Below are 22,970 nucleotides of genomic sequence, written 5' to 3'. Positions count from 1 at the left end.
CACTATAGTTCTGCTACTATAGACCCCAGGAAATTATGTTGAATCTTGAATCTTAAAAATACAGTATAGAAAAATAATAACTAACTGATTATTGTGTGTGTGTGTGTGTGTGTGTGTGTGTGTGTGTGTGTGTGTGTGTGTGTGTGTGTGTGTGTGTGTGTGTGTTGCAGTATGAAGCAGCTAAGGGAGAGAGTGATGAAGCTAAGGGAGGATCACGACCGCATCTACCATCTGACCCGCTCTGAGGGGCTGCCCAGCGTCAACTGGGGCAAGATCATCGACGAGAAGATGGTGAGAAACATGCACGCACGCACACACACACACACACACACACACACACACACACACACACAGTCACACACACACACACACACACACACACACACACACACACACACACACACACACACACACACACCAAATGCGCCATATACCATTTAGCTGACTGGGCTGTGTTGTCTCTGCCGCCGCCCTACAGGACAACCTGAACAACAAGGGTTTTGGTCAGGACCTGCCCAGCGTGGAGAATGACGTGGAGGAACACAACATCTTCCACAGTGAGGTGGAGGCGCTGGCCCCCCACATCACCGACAACGATGACAAGGTACGAGCGCATTTCCAGACAACGTCACACTGACAAGGAGGAATAGACTCCAACCTGCTTCCGGTCAAAAAAAAGGTGTCCGCCTACTTTACGCAGATACGGGAAGTAAAGCGGAGATGGCGAGTCTTGCTATTTTTGTCCTTGTTCTCGCACAGTGTGGGTTACGTGAGCATTTGTAGGTGAACGGAAGTGTCCTGATGGGAGGTGTGGTCCTGCTCCTAAACGTCTGCTTTTGTGTGCACCCCAGACCGTTTTTAAGTTGCTTTTTTCAACATTTAGACCGCCCCCACCTGATTCCCCGCTATAAACCCATTGCGCTTCCAAATCCATTTGAACCATGTTAGACTGGTTGAAAACACACGCCCCTGCTCCTGGTGACTGATAATATCCTTTTATTGCACGAGGAGGTCATTTAGTCATGTTCTTAACATACATGTATTTGGTATTATTGAATGCAAAAAAGACTGCAATAATCAATAATATTCAGATACATTTTCATTTTTTAAATTTCCCAGTAGGCCATTATTTGCTTTTTTCCATCTCTATGTATTTACCTTCTTTCTCCTCTTTTTCCAGGATTACGTGAGTGGCCTGCAAGTCAAGTACAACAAGCTCCTGGTAAGATTATTTAAACCCCTGGCTCTGTGTGTTTGTGTGTGTTTGTGTGTGTTTGTGTGTTTGTGTGTGTGTGTGTGTGTGTGTGTGTGTGTGTGTGTGTGTGTGTGTGTGGGGGGTACAGCTTGTTCATAAACCTGTCACTTGCGTGATGGCTTTCACTTCCAGCCCTGTGGCTACTTGTGTGTGTGTGTGTGTGTGTGTGTGTGTGTGTGTGTGTGTGCCCTGTGGCTAGTGTGTGTTCCTGTTCAGTGTTCATGTTTGTTCTTCTGCGATGGGGAACAAAGTGTCTCTCATCATCACCTGACAATAACCTCATAGATGAGTGTGTGTATGCATGTGTGCGTGCGTGCAGTTGAGTATACTGTTAAGTACTTTACCCAAACATTACATTAGACAACTCATAAAGGTGATGTTCATAATGTACAGTATCATAGTGTATGGTATCTATATGCACAGTCAATGCAGATTGTGGATTTTGTATCCTGTAAACTGGACAGATTAGCATGAAAAGCGTACAATCATCAATCTATTGCCTCATTTAATTTCAGACACAAATCTAAATGCATTTGATTTCATTCATGCATTAATTTGGTCTAATATCTAATATCCCTCCTGAGCCATAGGGATATCCCTTTGGCTTAGTGCAGTGGTTCTCCACCTTTTTACAGCAAGTACCACCTCTCCAGGTACCACCATTATGATTCATGTTAAAATACAGTAGCGTACACCTAACCGTAATCCTTATCCTGTCCTATTCAGATAGGCACAGTTCACATAGAAGGGAAATTAATTCCAGACAGCAGGCAGGCAGGCAGGCAGACAGACAGAGTTCAGTTTTGTCCAACTGTCCATCTTGTCCAAGATGCTGTGCGTGTGTTTCCTGTAGCCTCACCACCAGCCTCTCTCTCCTCTCTCTACCAGAGTGCCTCGGGTGCACGGCAGCGCCACCTGCTAAGCCTGCGCGACTACATGCAGCGCTGCACCAACGAGCTCTACTGGATGGACCAGCAGGCCGAGGAACGCATGCACTACGACTGGAGTGACACCAACCTGGACTACCCCGCACGCCTCAGGCAATATGAGGTATTATATATAATAAATATAATTATACATCCACTACGGCTGGACTGACACCAACCTGGACTACCCCGCACGCCTCAGGCAATATGAGGTATTATATATAATAAATATAATTATACATCCACTACGGCTGGACTGACACCAACCTGGACTACCCCGCACGCCTCAGGCAATATGAGGTATTATATAATACAATATAATAAATATAATTATACATCCACTACGACTGGAGTGACGCCAACCTGGACTACCCGCACGCCTCAGGCAATATGTCATAACATAATTATAGCAATGATAAAATTATGTAAAACATATTACTTCAACTAATAATGAGATCCAATATTATTAAATGTTTTTAAATATAATGCAACATATTATTAACAGAAACAATAACATAATAGAATATTTTAAATAAAAAATGACACTTCACTTATGCTTCAGCACACAACGGCGTTGTTTAGATCAGTACTCTTTGACTATTTTCACTGCATGTGAATAGGCCTTACATAGTCTTTATTCCATACTGTTCACACATGTGTCAATCATTCGCGTTCACAGAACTTCATCAGTAAGTGTCTGGAGTCCAAGGAGGCCACCATCACCAAGCTCAACGAGGATGGAGAGAAGCTCATCGCTGCCGAGCATCCTGGGAAGAATGTCATCGAGGTAACTTACCGCTCTCTCTGTACTCTAGGTGATTATTTACCTTGTTTATTGACTGGAGTTCAATAAAAACTTGTAGGCCTAAGTCCCTCTGGATGAGAGCTTCTGCCAAATGCTTAATTTGTAACTTGTTAGAGGCCTGCTGAACCCTGGTGACAAAAGGATGCGCTGTCCAGTGTGTTTTAGGGAAGGGAGAAGAGTCTAGGACGTGTGGAGTGTATCTTGGGTGTTTTGGGGAAGGTAGAAGAGTATACTGTAGTACAGTATGTGTGGAGCGTTGTCCAGGGTGTTTTGGGGAAGGTAGAAGAGGATAGTATGTGTGGAGCGTTGTCCAGGGTGTTTTGGGGAAGGTAGAAGAGTATAGTATGTGTGGAGCGTTGTCCAGGGTGTTTTGGGGAAGGTAGAAGAGGATAGTATGTGTGGAGCGTTGTCCAGGGTGTTTTGGGGAAGGGAGAAGACTATAGTATGTGTGGAGCGTTGTCCAGGGTGTTTTGGGGAAGGTAGAAGAGGATAGTATGTGTGGAGCGTTGTCCAGGGTGTTTTGGGGAAGGTAGAAGAGGATAGTATGTGTGGAGCTTTGTCCAGGGTGTTTTGGGGAAGGTAGAAGAGGATAGTATGTGTGGAGCGTTGTCCAGGGTGTTTTGGGGAAGGGAGAAGACTATAGTATGTGTGGAGCGTTGTCCAGGGTGTTTTGGGGAAGGTAGAAGAGGATAGTATGTGTGGAGCGTTGTCCAGGGTGTTTTGGGGAAGGTAGAAGAGGATAGTATGTGTGGAGCTTTGTCCAGGGTGTTTTGGGGAAGGTAGAAGAGTATAGGATGTGTGGAGCGTTGTCCAGGGTGTTTTGGGGAAGGGAGAAGAGTATAGGATGTCATACCCGCCATGATGAAGACTCCTGTGTGAGTCGAAACACGTTGGCTTTTTTATACTTTTCTAAATAATGTACCTTGATTTTAAACTTTTTTGAGTGCTCGGATCGGCGCCTTTTTTCTAGAGTAGGACGTGTTGAGCATTGTCCAGGGTGTTGTACGGGAAGGGAGAAGAGTCTAGGACACATGGAGCGGTGTCCAGGGTGTTTTAAGGAAGGGAACCCGGAAGCTGCTTCAGGATGGGAGGCTTGTGCAGGTTGAGAGGTCAGAGGTCATCAGATGTAAACGTGTCCACGTTGTCCCTCAGGCTCACACGGAGGCTGTCCACGCTGACTGGAAGGAATACCTCAACCTACTCATCTGTGAGGAGAATCACCTCAAGCACATGGATGAGTACCACAAGGTCTGTACCACACTACTAGCCTACACTAACTGTGTTTCTCAAAGTCCCTGAATACTTATAATATTTGGAATTTATCAATATCACTTCAGTTTAACCCTCTCTATACTAGGTCAAACGGACCCGAGTTGCAGTACTTGGTGTGATCTTTGTCGATCTACAAAATGTTTTTGTGCATAGTTCCCATCGTGACATTCCCATTGTGACAAAGAAGGGGAAGAAGGGGGGGGGGGGGGGGTGTTATGGAGATCAAGGCAGGAAATCCAATCTACAAGCTCAAGTTGTGAGCTTTGTAGTGATCTATTTTCACTAGTTTGGGTCAGACAGTAACTTGGGAGCCAGTATTCTAATGGGTTGACGTGCACTTGTATGGGCCTAGTACTACAAGGAGGCGCGTGACAGCCAGGACCTGTTGAAGAGGCTGGACACGGAGATCACCCAGAAGTACAACCCCGAGTTCAAAGACGTCTATCAGATGGACGGGCTGATCCAGGACCTGGACGTGAGTTTCACTTTTCATCTTAGAACTAAAAATGTAAATCGGCTTTGACCGAATGACCGAGTGTGTAGGTCTGTATGTCTGTACTGTATGTATGTCCCTATATCCGAGTACGACCTATTGACCCCGGCAGGTGGTGCAGATTTTATGTATTTACACAATATTAACAATATATAACCGAGCCAGAGTACAGATGGGTCACAAAAATCTAAAATGGAAAAACTAAATCAAACAAAAAGAAAATTTGTCAGCACAAGTATACTAATACAAACCTGTGCGTGTGTGTGCGTGTGTGTGTGTGTGTGTGTGTGTGTGTGTGTGTGTGTGTGTGTGTGTGTGTGTGTGTGTACAGGACCAGGCCAAAGCCATAGACCACCTGGATGAGCGGGTCAAGGCGTTGCAGAAGCGCAGCCTGCAGGTTCTGCCTCTCAAAGCACGCAGGGAGCCCTCACAGAAGCTCCTCCCCATCGAGGCGCTGTGCGAGTTCGACACCGACGAGGTAAAACACACACACACACACACACACACACACATAGTTTTGAGTCTTATTTACTGTACAGTGTTGTAGCTGTGTCACGTATAACTGACAATATTGTAATGGTACAGTATATATTTTTAATCATACAAAATTCTTCAGACATCTTTTAATCTTTCAAATATTAAATATTAACAACTAAGCTTTAAACTAATACAATAGAAAACTTGCTTTAAAATTAATTAAAACTACAATGAAATTGAAAACAAAAACATGACACAAGCTCACAAACAACATGTTGCAGAAGAGATTTGGTGTAAAGGGAATAAAACAGCAGACCGATTACAGAGCCAATCAGGATTACCAAGTATTGAGCGTTAAAGTAGCAACATAAAGCTAGCATATTATTAGAAAAGACCATTTGTAAACATACAAACAGACACATGCATTTACACAGCATTGATGATAGTGCTATCAAACAGGTTTATGAATCGCCATGCCGGATTAATTCAAGTTTTGCCTTGGACAGAAACAGAGCTAAAGCTAACATACCTAAATTAATATGCTATTAGTGCTCTGGTTCTCATAGTGGGTTGAGGGACCTTTGGCGTTGCTTGAAGGTGGTCCAAATGTACGATTATGGGTCTGCAACACTGTCTGAGAGTGCTTAAAAATGAAAAGTTTGAGAACGACTGTACTGATGGACTCTTAATATGCCATAGTGTCATAGTAAATCAGTGTCACATATTCTAGACTGAAATTCAGTAATTGGGTCTTATGATCAAAATCAAAATAAGAACATTCTAATGTTATGCAAAAACAAAATCTAAAATTTGTCACGGAAGAGGACAGCTCTATAGCCACGGACACATTTTCCCGTGTATGGACACATTGGACACCTTATTCTGACAAGTCTGCTCTAAAAGCTTTGGCATTGCAGTTGACAGAATGTTGTGTTGACGTCCACAGGGTCAGGTCGCACGTGGGGAGAGGTACACACTGCTCAGGAACAGCGGCAACAAGTGGGACGTGAAGGACGCGGCCGGACACAAGCTCACTGCCCCGGGGGTCTGCTTCATGATCCCCCCGACAGACGCAGAGGCGGTGGCTGCTTCTGACAAGTGAGTTGGTGCAGTGAATCATCAACCTAACCTCCCCAAGTTTAATATGCAGCAGGCCCACAGACCTCCATGGCCTAATTTGTATCTCCTGTCTAATTTGTATTTCTGGCCTAATTTACATGTCTTACATGTGATTTCCTCAGTGTTAATCACGATTCCACCTAAAAGCCTAAGCCACTAGTTTAAGGCTCATAAGGGTCCATTTGGTGCATTTAGCTGGGGCCCCTGCCTGTTTGTCTGTCTGCAGCTAATCTGGCAAACTGTACATGGATGGTCGTATTTCAGGGGCGTGTACTGCAAGTAAACCATGGGAGGCAATACCCACATACTTTTCAAAATGGTCTCATGGTTTTGATTGATTGAATACATTATTAGTCGAAAATGTAACGCACAGAAAGGTCCTAGAGACTTCCATTGTGGTCCGTTGTATTCAATTCGTCAACAGGGCATAGAATATGAACACATACACATATTAACACATACCTATTACATGTCATCAACAAATAGACATAGTTATATTTACAGAGAAAAGGAAAAATTACCCGGGATTTAATATCTATCATAATAGCCAGCCCACTTAAACCATAGTTTGTACACTCAATCAGCGTTCCCCACACTTACTTACTTTACTTCGGATAGTATACCCCTTTTAATTGACCCCTGCTGATGTCCAGCTTTTGGTGTATGTGCACAAACTTTGTCCTACACAAACAAATTCCCATTGACAATGAATGGACAATTTTACATCATAGTGTCTATTTGTATACATACATGATGTACGATGATAAGAGCGCCCTTCACTTCACATGGGTGTGATGTTTTGATCTCACATCCATCCATCCACGTCCCGCCATATTGATATCGACACGATGCCACATGGACACGATGCCAGAGATCCGCAGAGAAGCCAGTTAGATCCGTTTATGTGATTTGGACAGCCATGGGGTCATTTACATTCCTGATTAGTGTTGCCAGTCCGGTCTCCAAACATAATTAACACAAAGAATTGATGATCAGCATCATTTATCACATTGGTTCTCAAAGTTCCAGGAGTTATGGAACCAAATGCACCCGCAAGCGTCCATTTGGTTCCATTTTTCTACAATCTCTCACTGTGTAGATTGGGAGTTCCAGAGATAGACAATTGGATCAAATGGGAGTCTGTGGCCTAATGCATATCAAATTGGGGGTCCTTGAGAACTACTACTTTATCACCCCCCGCCCCCACCTTGCCCTATACAGTGTCTAAACAATGTCATCAAATGTCACACACACACACACACACACACACACACACACATTAGTGGAGGTAGGTAAGGACCGTGCCCCCTGGCGGAGATTTGCGCCTCACTGAGCGCACCTTTTTGGTACATTATGATGTTGGCTGCCTGCTCTCTTTTTCCCCGTCGCCATTGTCATTGCCGTCAGTTCCCACCTGACGTCGTGTGGGAGTTCTGAGCGTTCCAGACCATGCCGGATGACCGCCATCTTACACAGCGTCTTCAGATTGGGCCTCAGGTCTAAGATGTCGAGGTCGTCGTGCCCTCTGTATCCCCCGAAGAGGACGACACGATCGCCCACCACACAGCAGCACACGTTGTTCGTCCAGCCCCGTCCTTCGCCCTTGGGCTCGACCCTCTTCCAGGAGAAGGTGTCAGGGTCTAAGCTCCACAGGTCGTTGACAGTCTGCTGAAACGTCTCGCCGCTAAACGCATACAGCACTCCGTCGTGGGCGAAGGCGCCGTGGCACGAGCGTCTCTCCACCACCGGAAAGGGCTGCGCGGAAGGAGGCGTGCTCTGCCAGCGGCCGGTCTCCGTGTCAAAAACTCTGACGTTGAACGAGATCCCTCGGCCCCCGAGCACGAACATCTTCGTCCCGATGACGGTGGCTGATGAGTGACTCCGGCAGACGGGTCCTGGAGTGCCACTTGTGTTGATCAGAGACCAGGCCATGGAGGCGCTGTCCAGCGCGTGGATGTCGTTAGTGCACGCGGGTGCACCAACGAGGGTCCACCCTCCGTAGACGTACATGACCCTCCCCAGGACGCAGGCGGAGTGGCTCTGCCTCCCCTCCGGAACAGTCCCCGAGACCTCGGGCTTGAACCATCGGTGTGCAACGACGTCGAACCCGTAGAGTGCGTCGCAGAACTGCATGGTTGAGGTGCGCCCTCCCCAAACGTAGACGACGCCGTCTATCAGCACAGCGGTGTGGGCGTAGCGCATGGAGGGGACCTCGGGGGGAAATTGTCCTCCCTCAGTCGTCGCCGGGGCAAGCCTCGTCCAGCGCAGTGACACGGTGTTGAAGACATGCACGTCAATGGGATTTATGCCGTTGCTGTCCACTTCGTAGCCTCCGAAAGAGAACACGTTGTCCCCTACTGTCACCGCGGCGTTGTTTGACTTCTTCGGCGCCCCTTTGAGGTGTGCAGCCCAGGCCAACATTTATATAAAACTTGACAGAAAACTTGAAATAAATGTATTTTCTCTTTAAAATAATGGAGTGCTATTGTGTGGACTTATATTGGTAGCAGTCAATTATGACGTTTCTATGACGTTGTATGAGTCCATAACTGGGCAAGCTGTCAGCCCGATCCGACCACCACCGCATCATTGAATGAACTAGAAAGTTGCAATTCAGGGAGAATTGGTTGCCTCGATATTATGTATTGATTATTTATTACTCAATATACTGTAGGAGTCTGACACATGACTTCACACGTCACAGGGGGCAGACTAATATATAGGCAAACCTTTTCGGATTACTCTGGGCTCGACCCTCTTCCAGGAGAAGGTGATCTAAACGCCACAGGTCGTTGGCGGTCTTCTGAAACGTCTTGCCGCTAAACGCATACAGCACTCCGTCGTGGGTGAAGGAGTACGCAAATTGGCCAATCACAATTTGCGTACTCACTTTTCCATCTTCACTTTTTTGCCCTCACTTTTATTTTCAATATGAACTTTTCTCAGCCAATCAAATCATCGATACGGGGTGATCAGCCAATCACAAGCCAATGTTCGTGTTTACACAAACCTGTAACGCTGGCTATAGGAGGGGCTAGCGCCCCTCAAAGATTCTGGCAATTACTATAGTCTGGTCACCTTGTTAGGGCAACCACACTAAAATACATAGTAATAGTAAAAAAACACTGTTTGTGTAAAAACAGCTCACAACGCGTTAGGATGCGTGGCAGTGGAGATGTTTGTAACTGCCGTGGACCCATTAAGACCTGAGGCCAATTCTAAAAACAACTTCTGAATCCTAATAGGTTTGTTTGTAATGACACATGCTTTCCCAGATTGAATGGCTTAAGTGGTTAATTTATTTAGTGTTTAGTGTTGTTACATATAGTCATTTCAGAGAAACCTCGTACCTCCATTATTTCACCTTTTTATGTATTTTATATGAATGCCTTACTTCATCATACCAGTGTCTAAATAAAGCAGTGAAAATAGCCGATCTATAAACTTGTAGATTGTCTATTTTCACTCTTATTATATTATTGTTTAAAACCACACCTTTGTGAAGTGAGGGGCGCCCACTTTATATTGGCCACATCATGGACGTCTCACGTCGGCAATGCTTAACTGCTGCCCTAGTAAACAAACATTAAAAAGTTCATAGACTTGGCTGGTATATGACGTAATTTCAAAAGCCATGCATTGGAGCGGCTAGCGTCCCCAGAAAAACAGTTTTGGACATACAAGGTTTCAACCCGACAGTAAGCAATTATTGTTCTATTGTTGACATCATCACACTGTGTGCCTGCAGTCTGGCCAACCAGCAGAAAGGCATCAAGCTGAAGATGACGACCAGTAAGGGCAACCTGCAGAGCCGCCTGGCTGAGCTGAAGAAACAGAGTGGAGCAGGCACAGGTACTACCCACTGTCCCCCTGTCCTGTACTACCCACTGTCCCCCTGTCCTGTACTACCCAGTGCCCACTGTCCTGTATTACACCCACTGTCCTGTATTACACCCACTGTCCCCCTGTCCTGTACTACCCAGTGCCCACTGTCCTGTATTACACCCACTGTCCTGTATTACACCCACTGTCCCCCTGTCCTGTACTACCCAGTGCCCACTGTCCTGTATTACACCCACTGTCCTGTATTACACCCACTGTCCCCCTGTCCTGTACTACCCAGTGCCCACTGTCCTGTATTACACCCACTGTCCTGTATTACACCCACTGTCCCCCTGTCCTGCATTATATACAGGGCTGTCAAGGGTCCCAGGGGATCAGCCAATCACAAGGCAATGTTTGTGTTCACACAAACCCAGAAAGCTGGGCATAGGAGGGGCTAGCGCCCCTAAAGAAAAAAGCAATTACTATAGTCTGGTCACCCTGTTAGGGCAAACACACTAATTAAAGTAAAATACATTTCAAACACAGGTATACCCACTGTTCCCCTGTCCTGCATTATATGCAGGGCCGTCATTTAGGTCCCAGGGGAGCGTTTGCATTTCATCTGAAATTCAGTTATTTCATGCTTATTGCTAAAGTGTTTTTTGACTATGAGTTCATTAACCATTTTCAAGCTGGTGTCCCTATTTTAGGCCAATCTACAGCTCCCAGTACATTTCTAAATGGGGCTAAAGTGAAATAAAAAAAGAATGCTTATTTTCTCAAATAGAAACTCTAATCAAATAAACTCTTTCAAATTGATCCGAAAATGTTGCACATTTGCAATTGGTGGTGTAGAATAGATTGCAGAACGCTCCAAAATCAGGATGGGCATCGGAACCAAAACTCCTCTTCGTCTAAAGCTGTAATGGAAGTGCTGATGTGACCTCCTATTCGTTTAAAGTTGTAATATAAGTGCTGTGTGACCTCCTCCCGGCCTCCAGACAAGCAGGAGCAGCAGTGTCGCCAGTTGATGGCCGGTCTGGACAAGGTGGTCAGTGACCTGGACAAGCAGGAGAAGAGCGTGTACGCGCGCGTCCGCCCTCCCCTGGAGAACACCCGGCCTCTGCAGGACAGCAGCGACCGCCTGCAGGACATTAAGGTATGCATGCAGTGAACATCACACTCTCCTAAATTCATTAATGCTTATTATATAGATCTGCTATTTTCACTATTTACCTTTTTTTTCACCTAGAATGCTATTTAGATTTTCTATAGTTTCAATGTACAGATTATTATTTTGATAGTGTTTCGACTGATTCTAAACGTTCTTGGGAGTTTCCTGAGGCACTACGCTGTCTCTCTGAATTTGATGTAGGTGTTTAACTTGGTAATTGGAAGTCGCTCTGGATAAATTGCAAAGTACAGATTGTACTGACATGCCCAAAATAGGGATCTATTTTTTATAATTTTTTAAAATCAAATTAGCGATTATCTATTGTTTTGTATGAATGACTAAATGGATCATTTGGATTAACAGGACATCGCTGCTGCTGTGAACAAGCTGGAGCCAGAGAAGAGCTCCAAGGTGCAGGAAGCTCAGAGCTTCCTGACCTCCAACCCTAAATGCACCAGTGGGGCTCAGCTCTATGCCAAGGTGGACGACGCCAACAACAAATACAACAAACTCCAACTGCTTCTCAAATGTGCCGAGGACAAGTAAGAGACCCGCTAGAGTTGCTGTCGGCAGTGGTGGAATGTACATTTACTCAAGTGCTGTGCTCAAGTACGATTTTGTTGGTACTTTTACTTCACCGGAGTATTTCCAATTTTCAATACTTTTACTTCTACTCCGCTGCATTTCACGATTTCAGAGGCAAATATTGTACTTTTTACTCCACTGTAATTGCTAGGGCAAGTGCTACGGCAAGTGCACATTTCATTGAAACTGTATGCTAAACGAATATGCTTTTTGTGTTTTAGGCTGAAGAATTCCAACCGCCTGGAGAACTCCCTCCAGAATGGGAAGACGTTGGTGTCCTCCTATGAGAACAAACTGGCCAGAGAGGAGGTTGCTCCAGCAGAGATAAGCGCACTGGAGAAAACCCAGAGGGAACTGGCAGTAAGCAATGCAACAAAAACACATACAATCACATACACTTTGTCTTATTAATATTCACCCTTGAAGAACATAATGCACTCACATGCATGATATTTAGTGTAAGTGATATTTTAGATTACACCATGAGTTAACGGGTAATCATGCAGCTCACATCTTCTCGTCTCGTCTCTTCTACAGTATCTACCGTATTATTATTATTTGAACCACAATCTTCTTTTCTTTCTTCCTGCTCTGACATGCTCAGGACATTTGAGAGCCTAGAGGTCAGCCATGTTTTTGTTAAATAGGTGAATAAATGAAGTTAAAGCTCTATTCTGATAGCAATGATGGCTATAATAGAGCAGCAGTTTTCAACCTGTCCTGTATCATACAGGATACAGCAAATTAAGTAAAAGATAATGAGCAGGCAAAATTGGAACTGTATACTATACAATTGAAGCTGATACATGGGTTCTCTCTCCTGTTTGGACGAATTTGGCGACCAACACTCTATAGCAATGAATACTATCACAATATAGAACTACTTAAGTGTAACAAAAAACAAACACTTACCATATCTTTAAACTGAGTTTTCTTCCTGCTCTGAAAGGACATGTCTTCGGACCTGAGAGCCCAGAGGTCAGCCATAAACGAGACGGAGCAGCATCTGCGTGCAGCTAAAAGCAGCTGCAGCAACATGGCCGCCAACCTGCAGGAGCACTGTCCTGACATCGAGAGGCAGGAAGCCGAAGTCAACAAGCTCAGCAAGCGCTTTGACAACGTCAGCAGACAGCTCGACACCAGGTGATGATTTACTTTACCATACATGTTTGTCCCTTAACTACTATTACCCTTTCCTATTTAAATTGCAACAGTGGGCATCACTAATGTAACATTGTGATTTAATTTGGCCGAATTGGGCCACAATTCGTTCACAAACGTAACATCTGCATGACTTGTGGATTTAGGAACAGTTGTTAAAAACATTTCCCCTCCGGTTCTATTTTCTTCCCATCCAAAATGTTACGAAAATAGCAGATGTACAAGCTTGTAGCTTGTATATCTGCTATCTTTGGACATTTTGGAAAACAATTGAGTAATTTCTGGGGACTTCTGCAAGCCCCTGGCACAAAGCATTTGCAGATGATGTACAGTAAATAGGTTTTCAATGTAATGAGTCCCGGGATGCAGGGATGGTCTTTTAGATGAGTCCCAGGGACATTTTATGAGTCCCACTTCAACAACGTTAGGAGTCATATTTTGCCATTTTTACAAATTGCAGCATTTAACTGCAATTATAACGTGGTTATATTCATGTAGAAAACAGAAGAAGAAATTATTATTATAAAGCTAACAAAATAAACTAGAAACTAAGGAATAATTAAGGAAATTCAAATAGGAGTTGTGCCACCTAGTGGATATTTTTTTGTTCACTTTTCACCTCAAACATTTAAATGTTCCGCTCACTGTTTTCAGAAATTGTCCTATGAACATATTATTTTATTTCATTTTATTACACAAGATTGTGCAAATAAACTGACCCCACATCATGTACTGTGTGTGTATCAGGTCTCAGAGCTTGCAGAGAGCTAAGATGGGATATAAGAACTATCGCAACGAGTATGACAACCTGAACAGCTGGCTGTCCCGTATGCCCAACTATGAACCCACTGAGACGGACGACGTGAGGCAGGTGGAGACCAAGCTGAAAAACCAGAGGGTGAGTAACACATTATGTAGGCATTCATGTACTCCCTGAACGTATGCTTTCAATTGTTTGTTTGAAGGTTGTGGTCACTCACTATCATCATCTTATAATAACAATAACAAGTTCTCAGTTCTCTGTCATGGCAGACCAAGAATGCTTTTTATAACCGAAACATATACAGATATGTTTGTTTTTTTCTTCCTATGGATATTCCTTTTTTGTCTTTTGTTTGGCTTACGAATCTGACTGGAAAATCTTTTTCTAGTCAGTTCGTCAAGAACACAAACTTTTCTCTCATCTTTGAACTAGTAAAATATGTCATAAATATATCAAAGTGAAAAGTAGCAGTGTAAGTTAGGGGTGCTGACGTGCCCGTCGATGACAAACAGATCTATAGGGGTGCCTTGACCCCAAAACGTTTCAGAACCACTAACGTAGATAACACGCCTGCTCTGTTTCTCATAGAACCTGCTGTCAGACATCACCAGGAAAGAGTCAGACTTGAACAATGTCTCCAAGCATGCTCAGGTTTACCAGCAAGCTGTCAAGGTAAGCTGTTCACTGTCCGCTGGAAACATGTTCAAAACAGTTACTTTTCAGGAAATGTAAAATAACAACCTGTGTTCCAATGGATCCAATGTAGTTATTATTTAAGCTCTTGCTAATACTTTCCATTGGTTCACAGTTCACACACACTTTAGTACTTTCACTTCAAAAATAGAAGATCTATTCTACAGGCTCACAACAAACAGCAAAATGGCAGAAACATGTTGAATGTTGAATGTTTGCTTGTAGATTAAACTTTTGTGCAACAAAGTAGGCCATTCATTTACCAAAACAAAAAATACATAGAAGGTTGAAATATGGAGATACAATTAGGTTTCCGCCCGACTGCAACGGTAACAATTATATCCAATCTGATTAGTTTGATTCAGTTCTCAATAATGCAGCTTCCCCATTTGTTGATTATTTTCATTTTCATTTGTTTGTAGAATTACGAGAATGAAACAGAGAAGTTCAAGTCCATCCTGGACCTGGAGGATGGACTGGTCCCTCAGACCTACAAGAGGAGCAGGATGGAGTCACCTGCACTGCAGGTCCGGGGAGAGGTGAGAACTGAGAACCATAGAGAACCATACATTAAACACTTAAAGGAGAGGTGAGAACCATACATTAAACACTTAAAGGAGAGGTGAGAACCATACATTAAACACTTAAAAGAGAGCTGAGAAACATAGAGAACCATACACATAAAGGAGAGCTGAGAACCATAGAGAACCATACATTAAACTCTTAAAGGAGAGGTGAGAACCATACATTAAACACTTAAAGGAGAGCTGAGAACCATAGAGAACCATACATTAAACACTTAAAGGAGAGGTGAGAACCATAGAGAACCATACATTAAACACTTAAAGCAGAGGTGAGAACCATAGAGAACCATACATTAAACACTTAAAAGAGAGCTGAGAAACATCGAGAACCATACACATAAAGGAGAGCTGAGAACCATAGAGAACCATACATTAAACTCTTAAAGGAGAGGTGAGAACCATAGAGAACCATACATTAAACACTTAAAGGGGGAGTGTCACAGCCCGAGATTAACATTGCTGATAAGGTACATCACGTGGTCTGAATGAAAACAGTTTCAAACGACACGTGACTATATCTCAGGCTCTGACGTGACCTAGCATCTAGCCGAGCTGAGTGGCTAGCGCACTAAAGGCTAGTGGTTTTGAGGTAACCTTTTGCGTCATACTAGGTGAAAGTGTAATAAAAAAAAATATTTTATTGCTCGGAAATCTTCCTTACAATGACATTGAGTTGTTGCACTGAACTGAACTGAGCTGTTGCATAATCGCAATTTCGCGTGACTAGTCCGTCTGAAGCCCACCACACACCGGCTGCGAAGTCCCCCGTGTGTGCGAGAGAGAGAGACCGCCCCTATATCGAGAGAGAGAGAGAGAGAGAGAGAGAGAGAGAGAGAGAGAGAGAGAGAGAGAGAGAGAGAGAGAGAGAGAGAGTGAGAGAGAGAGAGGTGGACTCAGGTTAGGCCAGCGCAGTTTTGCTAGAGTAGTCACAGGCAGTGGTAACGTTACGTGAAGCTCCAGGGCTCCGTGAGCCCTGTTCAGCACTTAGCCGGCTGAGGGCGTGTCAGCGGGGGGGAGACAGATAGACAAGATGGGTACGATGGAACCCGTCGCGCGGAATTGCGATTATGCAACAGTTTTCCCTAAAACTTAGACGTCAACTCGGTGTCATTCTGGCGAGGATTTTGAAAAAAAAATAATAATAATTCCACCAAACTTTTACCCAGCTATGAAGCTAAAAGTGACCTCAAAACCACTAGCATGAGTTGATAGCCACCAGGAACGCTAACTCGCAGAGCCCAGAGCCGCTCTGACATTTAGACCAGATACAAGATCAATTTCATTGGTCAAATTGAGCTGGCACTTACGTACGTCACAATCTAGATGCTAGCGTTAATAGCCTTAATAGCTTCCCGAGGGGCGTGTCAGTCCCGCTTTAAAGTAGAGGTGAGAACTACAACCATGTCTATGTAATGTCACATTAAACACTAAATTCCTTGACTGCTGTTTACTGGAAATCCCGTAATTCAAAGTATTACCATTGTCTGCCGATTACTCGAAATCCCGTAAATGACCCACTTTATATCACTATGAAGCGACTGCAATGCAAACCAGCCTGTAGTCATGCCCCTGTTGCTATGCAACCTCCGTCACTGCCAGCAATGGGATTTTTGCCTTCTTCAGGTATACCCTGAAGAAGGCAACTTGTTTTTCGAAACGTTGGTAACAATATTATTTGTGGGCCCACTTGCTCATAAAGCCATAATACATTATAATAACAATATTCATTTTGATCCATTGACATGTTTATTTTTTGTTTACTTCCAGGAAGCAGCCATCGAGGCTAAGTTCACCGAGGTGAATGCTGTCAACAACCAACGACTGAGAAATCTGGAGTTTACACAAGGTCTTCTCAACCAGGTGAAACATTCTCACTTCTTGTCAACACATTAAACCACAAAAACAGTGGTTCTCAAAGTGGTGTCCTTCAGGGGGGGGGGGGGGGGGGGGTTCCAGGGGGTCCCAAGCAAAGTTAGTGTAACACATTTACCCTGTTTTAGAAATAACTGATCTGTGAGTCTGTGGATCAGTAATTTCTTTAAATGTTAGAAAAATCGAATCGGGAACATTTTGAATAATTTGGATTTTCTTTTAAGAACACAAATCTCTTTTGAGGGTCACTGACTCCTTGGCACAAAAGGCACAGCCTTATATATTTGGGGATCCTTGGCATGAAAATACTTGAATACTGCTGAGCCAAAAGGACTGAAATATAATCAACTCGTATCTGTTCCACTCTCAATAGCAACCAGAGATCCACATGATCCAGAGTACCAACGTCCAGTCTGTTCAATCGGCCGCTCCGGGCCAAGAGTCCTGGAGGATGAAGAAACAGCTGGAGGATGAGGTTCAGAGGAGAGAGCAGCTGGAGAAAGAGATCGAGAACATCCAGACGGACATCTACGTGCTAGAGGGCCAGAAGCCGCAGGACACCATCGTCAAGAAGGAGCTCATCAAGAAGGTCCCAGACCCCCAGCTAGACGAGGACCTCCACAAGGTGCAGCAGAAGCTGTCGGAGGAGCGGCGGGCCACGCGCGTCCTGGAGAACGACATGGAGGCCTTGCAGCTGAAACTACGCGGCCTGGAGACGGAGCTGAAGGAAGGCGCTCAGCAGTACACCGTCAAGGAGGTCCTCCGCATCGAGCGGGACCGCGGCCAGGAAGAGGAGGTGCGCAAGCTCAGGGAGGAGCTGGACGAGATGAGAAGGCAGAAAACGGTCAAAGACGGCGAGCTGGTTCAGATCCAGAAGCAGGTGACACTCCTGGCCGAGGAGAAGAGCAGGGAGCAAGAGGTGATCATCGAAGAGGAGGTGATCAAGGTGCAGAACGACCCCCAGCTGGAGAGCGAGTACCGGTCGCTCAACGACAGGAAGCTGAAGGCCGTGGATGGCCGTAAGTCACTGGAGGACGAGCTCACCTTCCTCCAGGAGAAGCTCAGGAGGCTGGAGAAGGAGAAGGCCATGGCCGAGGAGAAGATCTCCATCAAGGAGGTGCTCAAGGTGGAGAAGGACGTGGTCCTGGAGAGGGAGGTGGAGAATCTGAGGCGGCAGCACGAGGACGAGAAGTCCAAGCGCCGGTCGTCCCAGAGGGAGAAGACCGACCTCCAGAGGAAGATCTCCAGCCTGGAGGAGGAGAAGTCCAAGATCATAGTTCAGGAGAAGGTTCGGGAGATCGTCCGTCCAGACCCCGAGGCCGAGAACCAAGTGGCCAAGCTCCGGCTGGACTTGGTGGAGCAGCAGAGTCGCTACAAGGATGCCGAGCTCCAGATCAAGTCTATACAGGACGAGCAGACCATGCTGAAGAACCGCGGCCCTCTGGTGGAGGTGAAAGAGATCATCAAAGAGGTCGTCAAGTACAAGACGGACCCGCAGACCGAGAGAGAGCTGGAGAAGCTCCGCAACGAAATCGTCGACAAGACCCACCAGACCGAGAAGTCCGAGATGGAGATCCGCCAGCTTAGAGACGAGATCCAGCGGTGGAAGGACACCAAGCCCCAGGTCCAGACCAAAGAGGTGGTCAACGAGGTGCTGCAGTACAGAGAAGACCCCAAGACCAAGGAGGAGATCGAGGTGCTGAAGAAGAAACTGGCGGACGAGCAGAAGAAGCGGCTCGACCTGGAGAGGGAGCGCTCTGTGGAGGAGGACAAGATCAGGCTGAAGAAGATGGACCTGTCCCAGGTCAGGGAGAAGATCGTGCAACAGGAGGTGGTGAAGACGGAACAGGATCCCCTCCTGAAGGCCGAGTGCGAGACCTTCACGCAGAACATCAGCAACGAGCAGAAGCACAAGGAGAGCCTGAAGGACGAGCTCTACAAGCTGCAGCGGCAGAAGGCGGAGCTGGACCAGCAGCTGGAGGAGGTGGAGCGAGAGCGCCGGACGAGGCGCGACGCCGAGCTGGAGATCCAGAGGCTGCGGGTGAGGCTCAACGAGATGGAACATCGCGACAAGGAGAACCGCGAGAAGGTGACGGTCAAGCAGAAGGTGGTGATGCAGCAGGACCCACAGCAGGAGAAGGAGCACTCCATCCTCCGGCTGCAGGTGGATGAAGAGAGGCACAAGCGCACGCTTCTGGAGAAGGAGCTGAGCGCCCTGCTGCAGCAGCAGCAGACCCTGGAGAACATGGACGTGAAGGAGAGGGTGGTCCGCACCGAGAAAGTCCAGGTGGAGAAGGACCCCGAGGCCGAGATGGAGATTGTCAACCTGCGGAGGACCCTAGACGAGGAGAAGAATCGGCGGCGAGAGCTCGACCAGGAGCTGTCCAACCTCAACTCCAAGTTCTCCGACATGGACTTCACCAACGCCAAGTCGTCCAAGGAGCTGGACTACATCCGCGATGAGAGCAGCCGCCTGCAGCAGGAGAACCAGCGCCTGCAGAACGACATCCGGAAGCTCCAGTCCGAGATCCAGATCACCAGCAAGGAGACGCGGCTCATCTCAGAGCAGGTATCGTAGGAGACTATTAATATTTCAGACACAGGGTTGGAAGTGTAGACGATTTATTGAAGAAAATTCAAGCAATCAAAACAGTTTTGCAGCAGCATAGCCTAGGTCATTGGTTCTCAATGCTTGGGTCCAGGGACCCCCAGGGGTCCTTGAGAAGGTACCAAGGGGTTCCCAGCTAAATTTGTCAATATAGCTTTAATCATAATATACTTCCATCCATCATGGACCCAAAAGAGAGATTAAACGTTTGCCCGGGACCCAAACTAGTGAAAATAGCAGATCTACAACCACATAACGCGTCGCTTCATGCTATTTTCATTACTTCTTAATTGTTATTCTTTTCGTTTGTTTATTTGTTTTAAACTGTATAATAATTCTTCAAAAATGGACTGTGTAGTCCGTGGCCCACAAATGGTTCCCGACCCACTTTTTTGGAACCAGTGCTCTATGTTATCCAAATACAATCACATTATTAATTAAATTATTTTGAACCGATCGGCATTCTAAACAAATGTCTATAATACCACAGGCGCCCACGGAGAACGGCAAGAACCTGGAGCTGCGACTGGACTCCCTGCAGAGGGAGCTGTCGGAGCTGCGGGGTGTCACGCACCAGAAGGACGAGGAGATCGAGAAGCTCCAGAAGGGCCTGTCGGCCGTGCGGATCAAGCGCGAGCAGCGTGAGAGCCACCTGCGGCGCTCCATAGTGGTCATCGACCCGGACACGGGCAAGGAGATGCGGCCGGAGGAGGCCTACAAGCTGGGGCTCATTGACTGGAAGATGTTTGTCAACCTGCAGGTACTGTAGGCCTGTCACAATCATTATTACTTAACCTGATAACTACAGGTATATCGTCGCAGTCTGGCACAAACCTCTTAACTTTGTTTTTCAGTATATTAACGCCCAAAAGTACAACAAGAGCATATTGATCTGCTACTTTTTATTCTTTTGAATTTGAATCCTGAAAAGTTACAGTTTTGGACAGGTTTCTACCTGACAGTTTTTAAGGCATTTGTTGAATCGACCTCAGGTCTTAATGGGTTAATCACAATTATTTGAGATAATCACAATTATTTCATACATTTTCAGACATATCCTATATTTGAATTTATTTGCCATGTCTTTAAACTTGATCAAACAAAATATTGATTGATCATTATTTGATTATTTTACACCCCTTTGACGATTTATTCTTTGTGACAACCTTTGCAGGGCCAGGAATGCGACTGGGAGGAGATATCGGTCAAGGGTCCGAGTAGCGAGTCGTCGGTGCTTCACGACAGGAAGTCGGGGAAGAAGTTCTCCATCGAGGACGCGCTGCGCGTCGGCCACATCACCAAAGCGCAGCTCCAGCAGTACCTAAACAAAGAGATTACCATCCAGGAGTTTGGTATTATGGTGTCGGGCAAGACCAAGTGAACGCGAGAAACCTGAAGAAAAAGCATATCTATTTTTTGTTTTCTATCCTATGGGTTTTAAATAATGGTCGCTGTTGGACGGAAACCTTGTGCGTCCGAAAGGGGTACTTTTCAGGGAAATGGAAGAAAAACAGAAGCTGTCTCCAATGGATCCAAATGTAGTTATTATTTAGTCACAAGATATTGTTATATATACTTTTCATTTGATCAATATTTATAAAACTCACAGACACGTAACCACATTTAAAAATGGCGGACCTACTTGTAGATCTGCCTTTTTCCTTCAAGTATGACAAACTACAGCATTAATTTACAAACAATACAAAGTTGAAATATGGAAATACGGGGTTTCCCGCCCGACAGCAACGATCTGGTCAATATAATGTATTCTGTGTGTTACTTTCACTCTGGCTTTCAGCTCATGTTGAATTAACGTTATTATTATTTTGCCTCTCTTTGAAGTAATAATTGCACTGTTTTTGTTTTCATATTGCATAAATACTTTTAATGTTGGTACTACTTGTAAGAAATGTGGGTTGATGGAAATTGTGTTACGGACAGCCGACATTTTAAGTGTCAGAAATAGTCTTGTGTATCTAACAGTAACATCTCATCTCTGAGTTGACTTTGCTTTGAAACACAAGGATTGCTTAACAGTTTTTGTCATGTTTTTTTTCTCAGATACACATTCTTCATACGTAAATAAATAAATCTTTGGAACTTCCATAGTATTTTTGTGATTGCTTTGTTTGAAAGACATGATGTTTACCTGACGGAACATTCAGAATTGTTGTTTTATGAAGCCGACAAGCCGTCTTATTTTTGATTAAATTAAACTAATAATAATTAGCACAGTTGGGCCGCCGCCGATTTATTAACAAATAATAATAGAAGACTCCTCACGAATGTGAGCTTGTAGTACGAATACGACAATGTTGGAGAGTATCTGGAGTATACTGTATATCCCTATGCAGCTTGTTTATACTTCACTGTGCAACGGTCCTATGCTGGAAAATAGCAGATACGCAAACTCACAGCACATCTCATTCAAGACACTGAACTTGCAGATCTGCCATTTTTGCCATCTAAATGGTTAAATGGGCCTATAAGAGATGCAGAAATTAACTAGACAAAGTGTCCTTAAGGGCACAGGTCTAGAACCAGGAGGAGGAGAGTGTGTGTTGTTTGGCAAAATGTTTAGGAGTAATTTAAACATGTTTGTTTGTGTGCGTGTGCGTGTGCGTGTGTGTGTGTGTGTGTGTGTGTGTGCGTGTGCGTGTGCGTGTGTGTGTGTGTGTGTGTGTGTGTGTGTGTGTGTGTGTGTGAGAGACGCAACTTGGCCTGTTGTAGCGCCACCATGAGGCTGATTTGAAAACTGTCAAGTGGCATTTCTTCCTCAGCCTATAGTGGGAATATAGGCATTTTCCGTTATTTTCTCCCAGTTGCGCTCTGACTCTGAGCGCTCTCTTGATTCTCTCTCTGGGCCTATATAGTATAGTATAGTATAGTATAGGACTCTGGGCAATGAATATAATTTACCATCTCAATTGACAATTCTAAACTTTAGGGGTTAGGAGGGGTCAGAATAATGAATGGGCTTAGACTGTCTTAGACTACTTGCTGGTTTGTTTAATGTTGAGTGAGAAAACAATGTTGCACATTAAGCTAATCATCGGGAGAACCCTCAAAATAATTTGGGGACCACTGGTCTAGGTCTAGGCAATAAATATCTTTGTAAGATATAATTTTATAAATGTACCATCTAAATTAAAAACTTATAAGCTTATTTGTGCTTATTGATTTATATGTATTCCACTATAGGTTAGTGCTTTCATTTTTTGCGTATAATTAATGTCTGTTTGTTGTACACACATATCTTGTCTTCACTTTGGACCGCTCCTCCGTCCTCCCTCCCTCCCTCCCTCTCGCGTGTAGACTAGAGTCACATCATTCTACAAGTCACCCGTTTCGGAGCAGC

At 45.0% G+C, this 22,970-nt stretch overlaps 1 protein-coding gene across 1 annotated transcript in view; it reads left to right on the top strand.

Moving 5' to 3' along the window:
• The window catches only part of ppl (periplakin), a 36,470-nt gene extending 14,754 nt beyond the window's left edge, over positions 1-21,716 (top strand). The window contains exons 4-24 of the mRNA XM_080776574.1: positions 171-291; positions 479-604; positions 1,181-1,222; positions 2,144-2,305; positions 2,861-2,968; positions 4,139-4,234; positions 4,611-4,733; positions 5,083-5,229; positions 6,175-6,326; positions 10,096-10,199; positions 11,174-11,331; positions 11,710-11,888; positions 12,153-12,291; positions 12,881-13,074; positions 13,840-13,990; positions 14,444-14,527; positions 14,971-15,087; positions 16,900-16,992; positions 17,378-19,573; positions 20,103-20,372; positions 20,787-21,716. Coding sequence (XP_080632700.1) covers positions 171-291; positions 479-604; positions 1,181-1,222; positions 2,144-2,305; positions 2,861-2,968; positions 4,139-4,234; positions 4,611-4,733; positions 5,083-5,229; positions 6,175-6,326; positions 10,096-10,199; positions 11,174-11,331; positions 11,710-11,888; positions 12,153-12,291; positions 12,881-13,074; positions 13,840-13,990; positions 14,444-14,527; positions 14,971-15,087; positions 16,900-16,992; positions 17,378-19,573; positions 20,103-20,372; positions 20,787-20,993 — 4,969 coding nt within the window. The 3' untranslated portion in view covers positions 20,994-21,716. The remainder of the gene's footprint in view (positions 1-170; positions 292-478; positions 605-1,180; positions 1,223-2,143; positions 2,306-2,860; positions 2,969-4,138; positions 4,235-4,610; positions 4,734-5,082; positions 5,230-6,174; positions 6,327-10,095; positions 10,200-11,173; positions 11,332-11,709; positions 11,889-12,152; positions 12,292-12,880; positions 13,075-13,839; positions 13,991-14,443; positions 14,528-14,970; positions 15,088-16,899; positions 16,993-17,377; positions 19,574-20,102; positions 20,373-20,786) is intronic.
• Positions 21,717-22,970: the final 1,254 nt, after the last annotated feature.

This window comes from Protomyctophum bolini (assembly GCF_963924005.1).
Source record: "Protomyctophum bolini genome assembly, chromosome: 11".
NCBI lineage: Eukaryota > Metazoa > Chordata > Actinopteri > Myctophiformes > Myctophidae > Protomyctophum > Protomyctophum bolini.
This window is presented reverse-complemented; position numbering and strand designations above follow the sequence as displayed.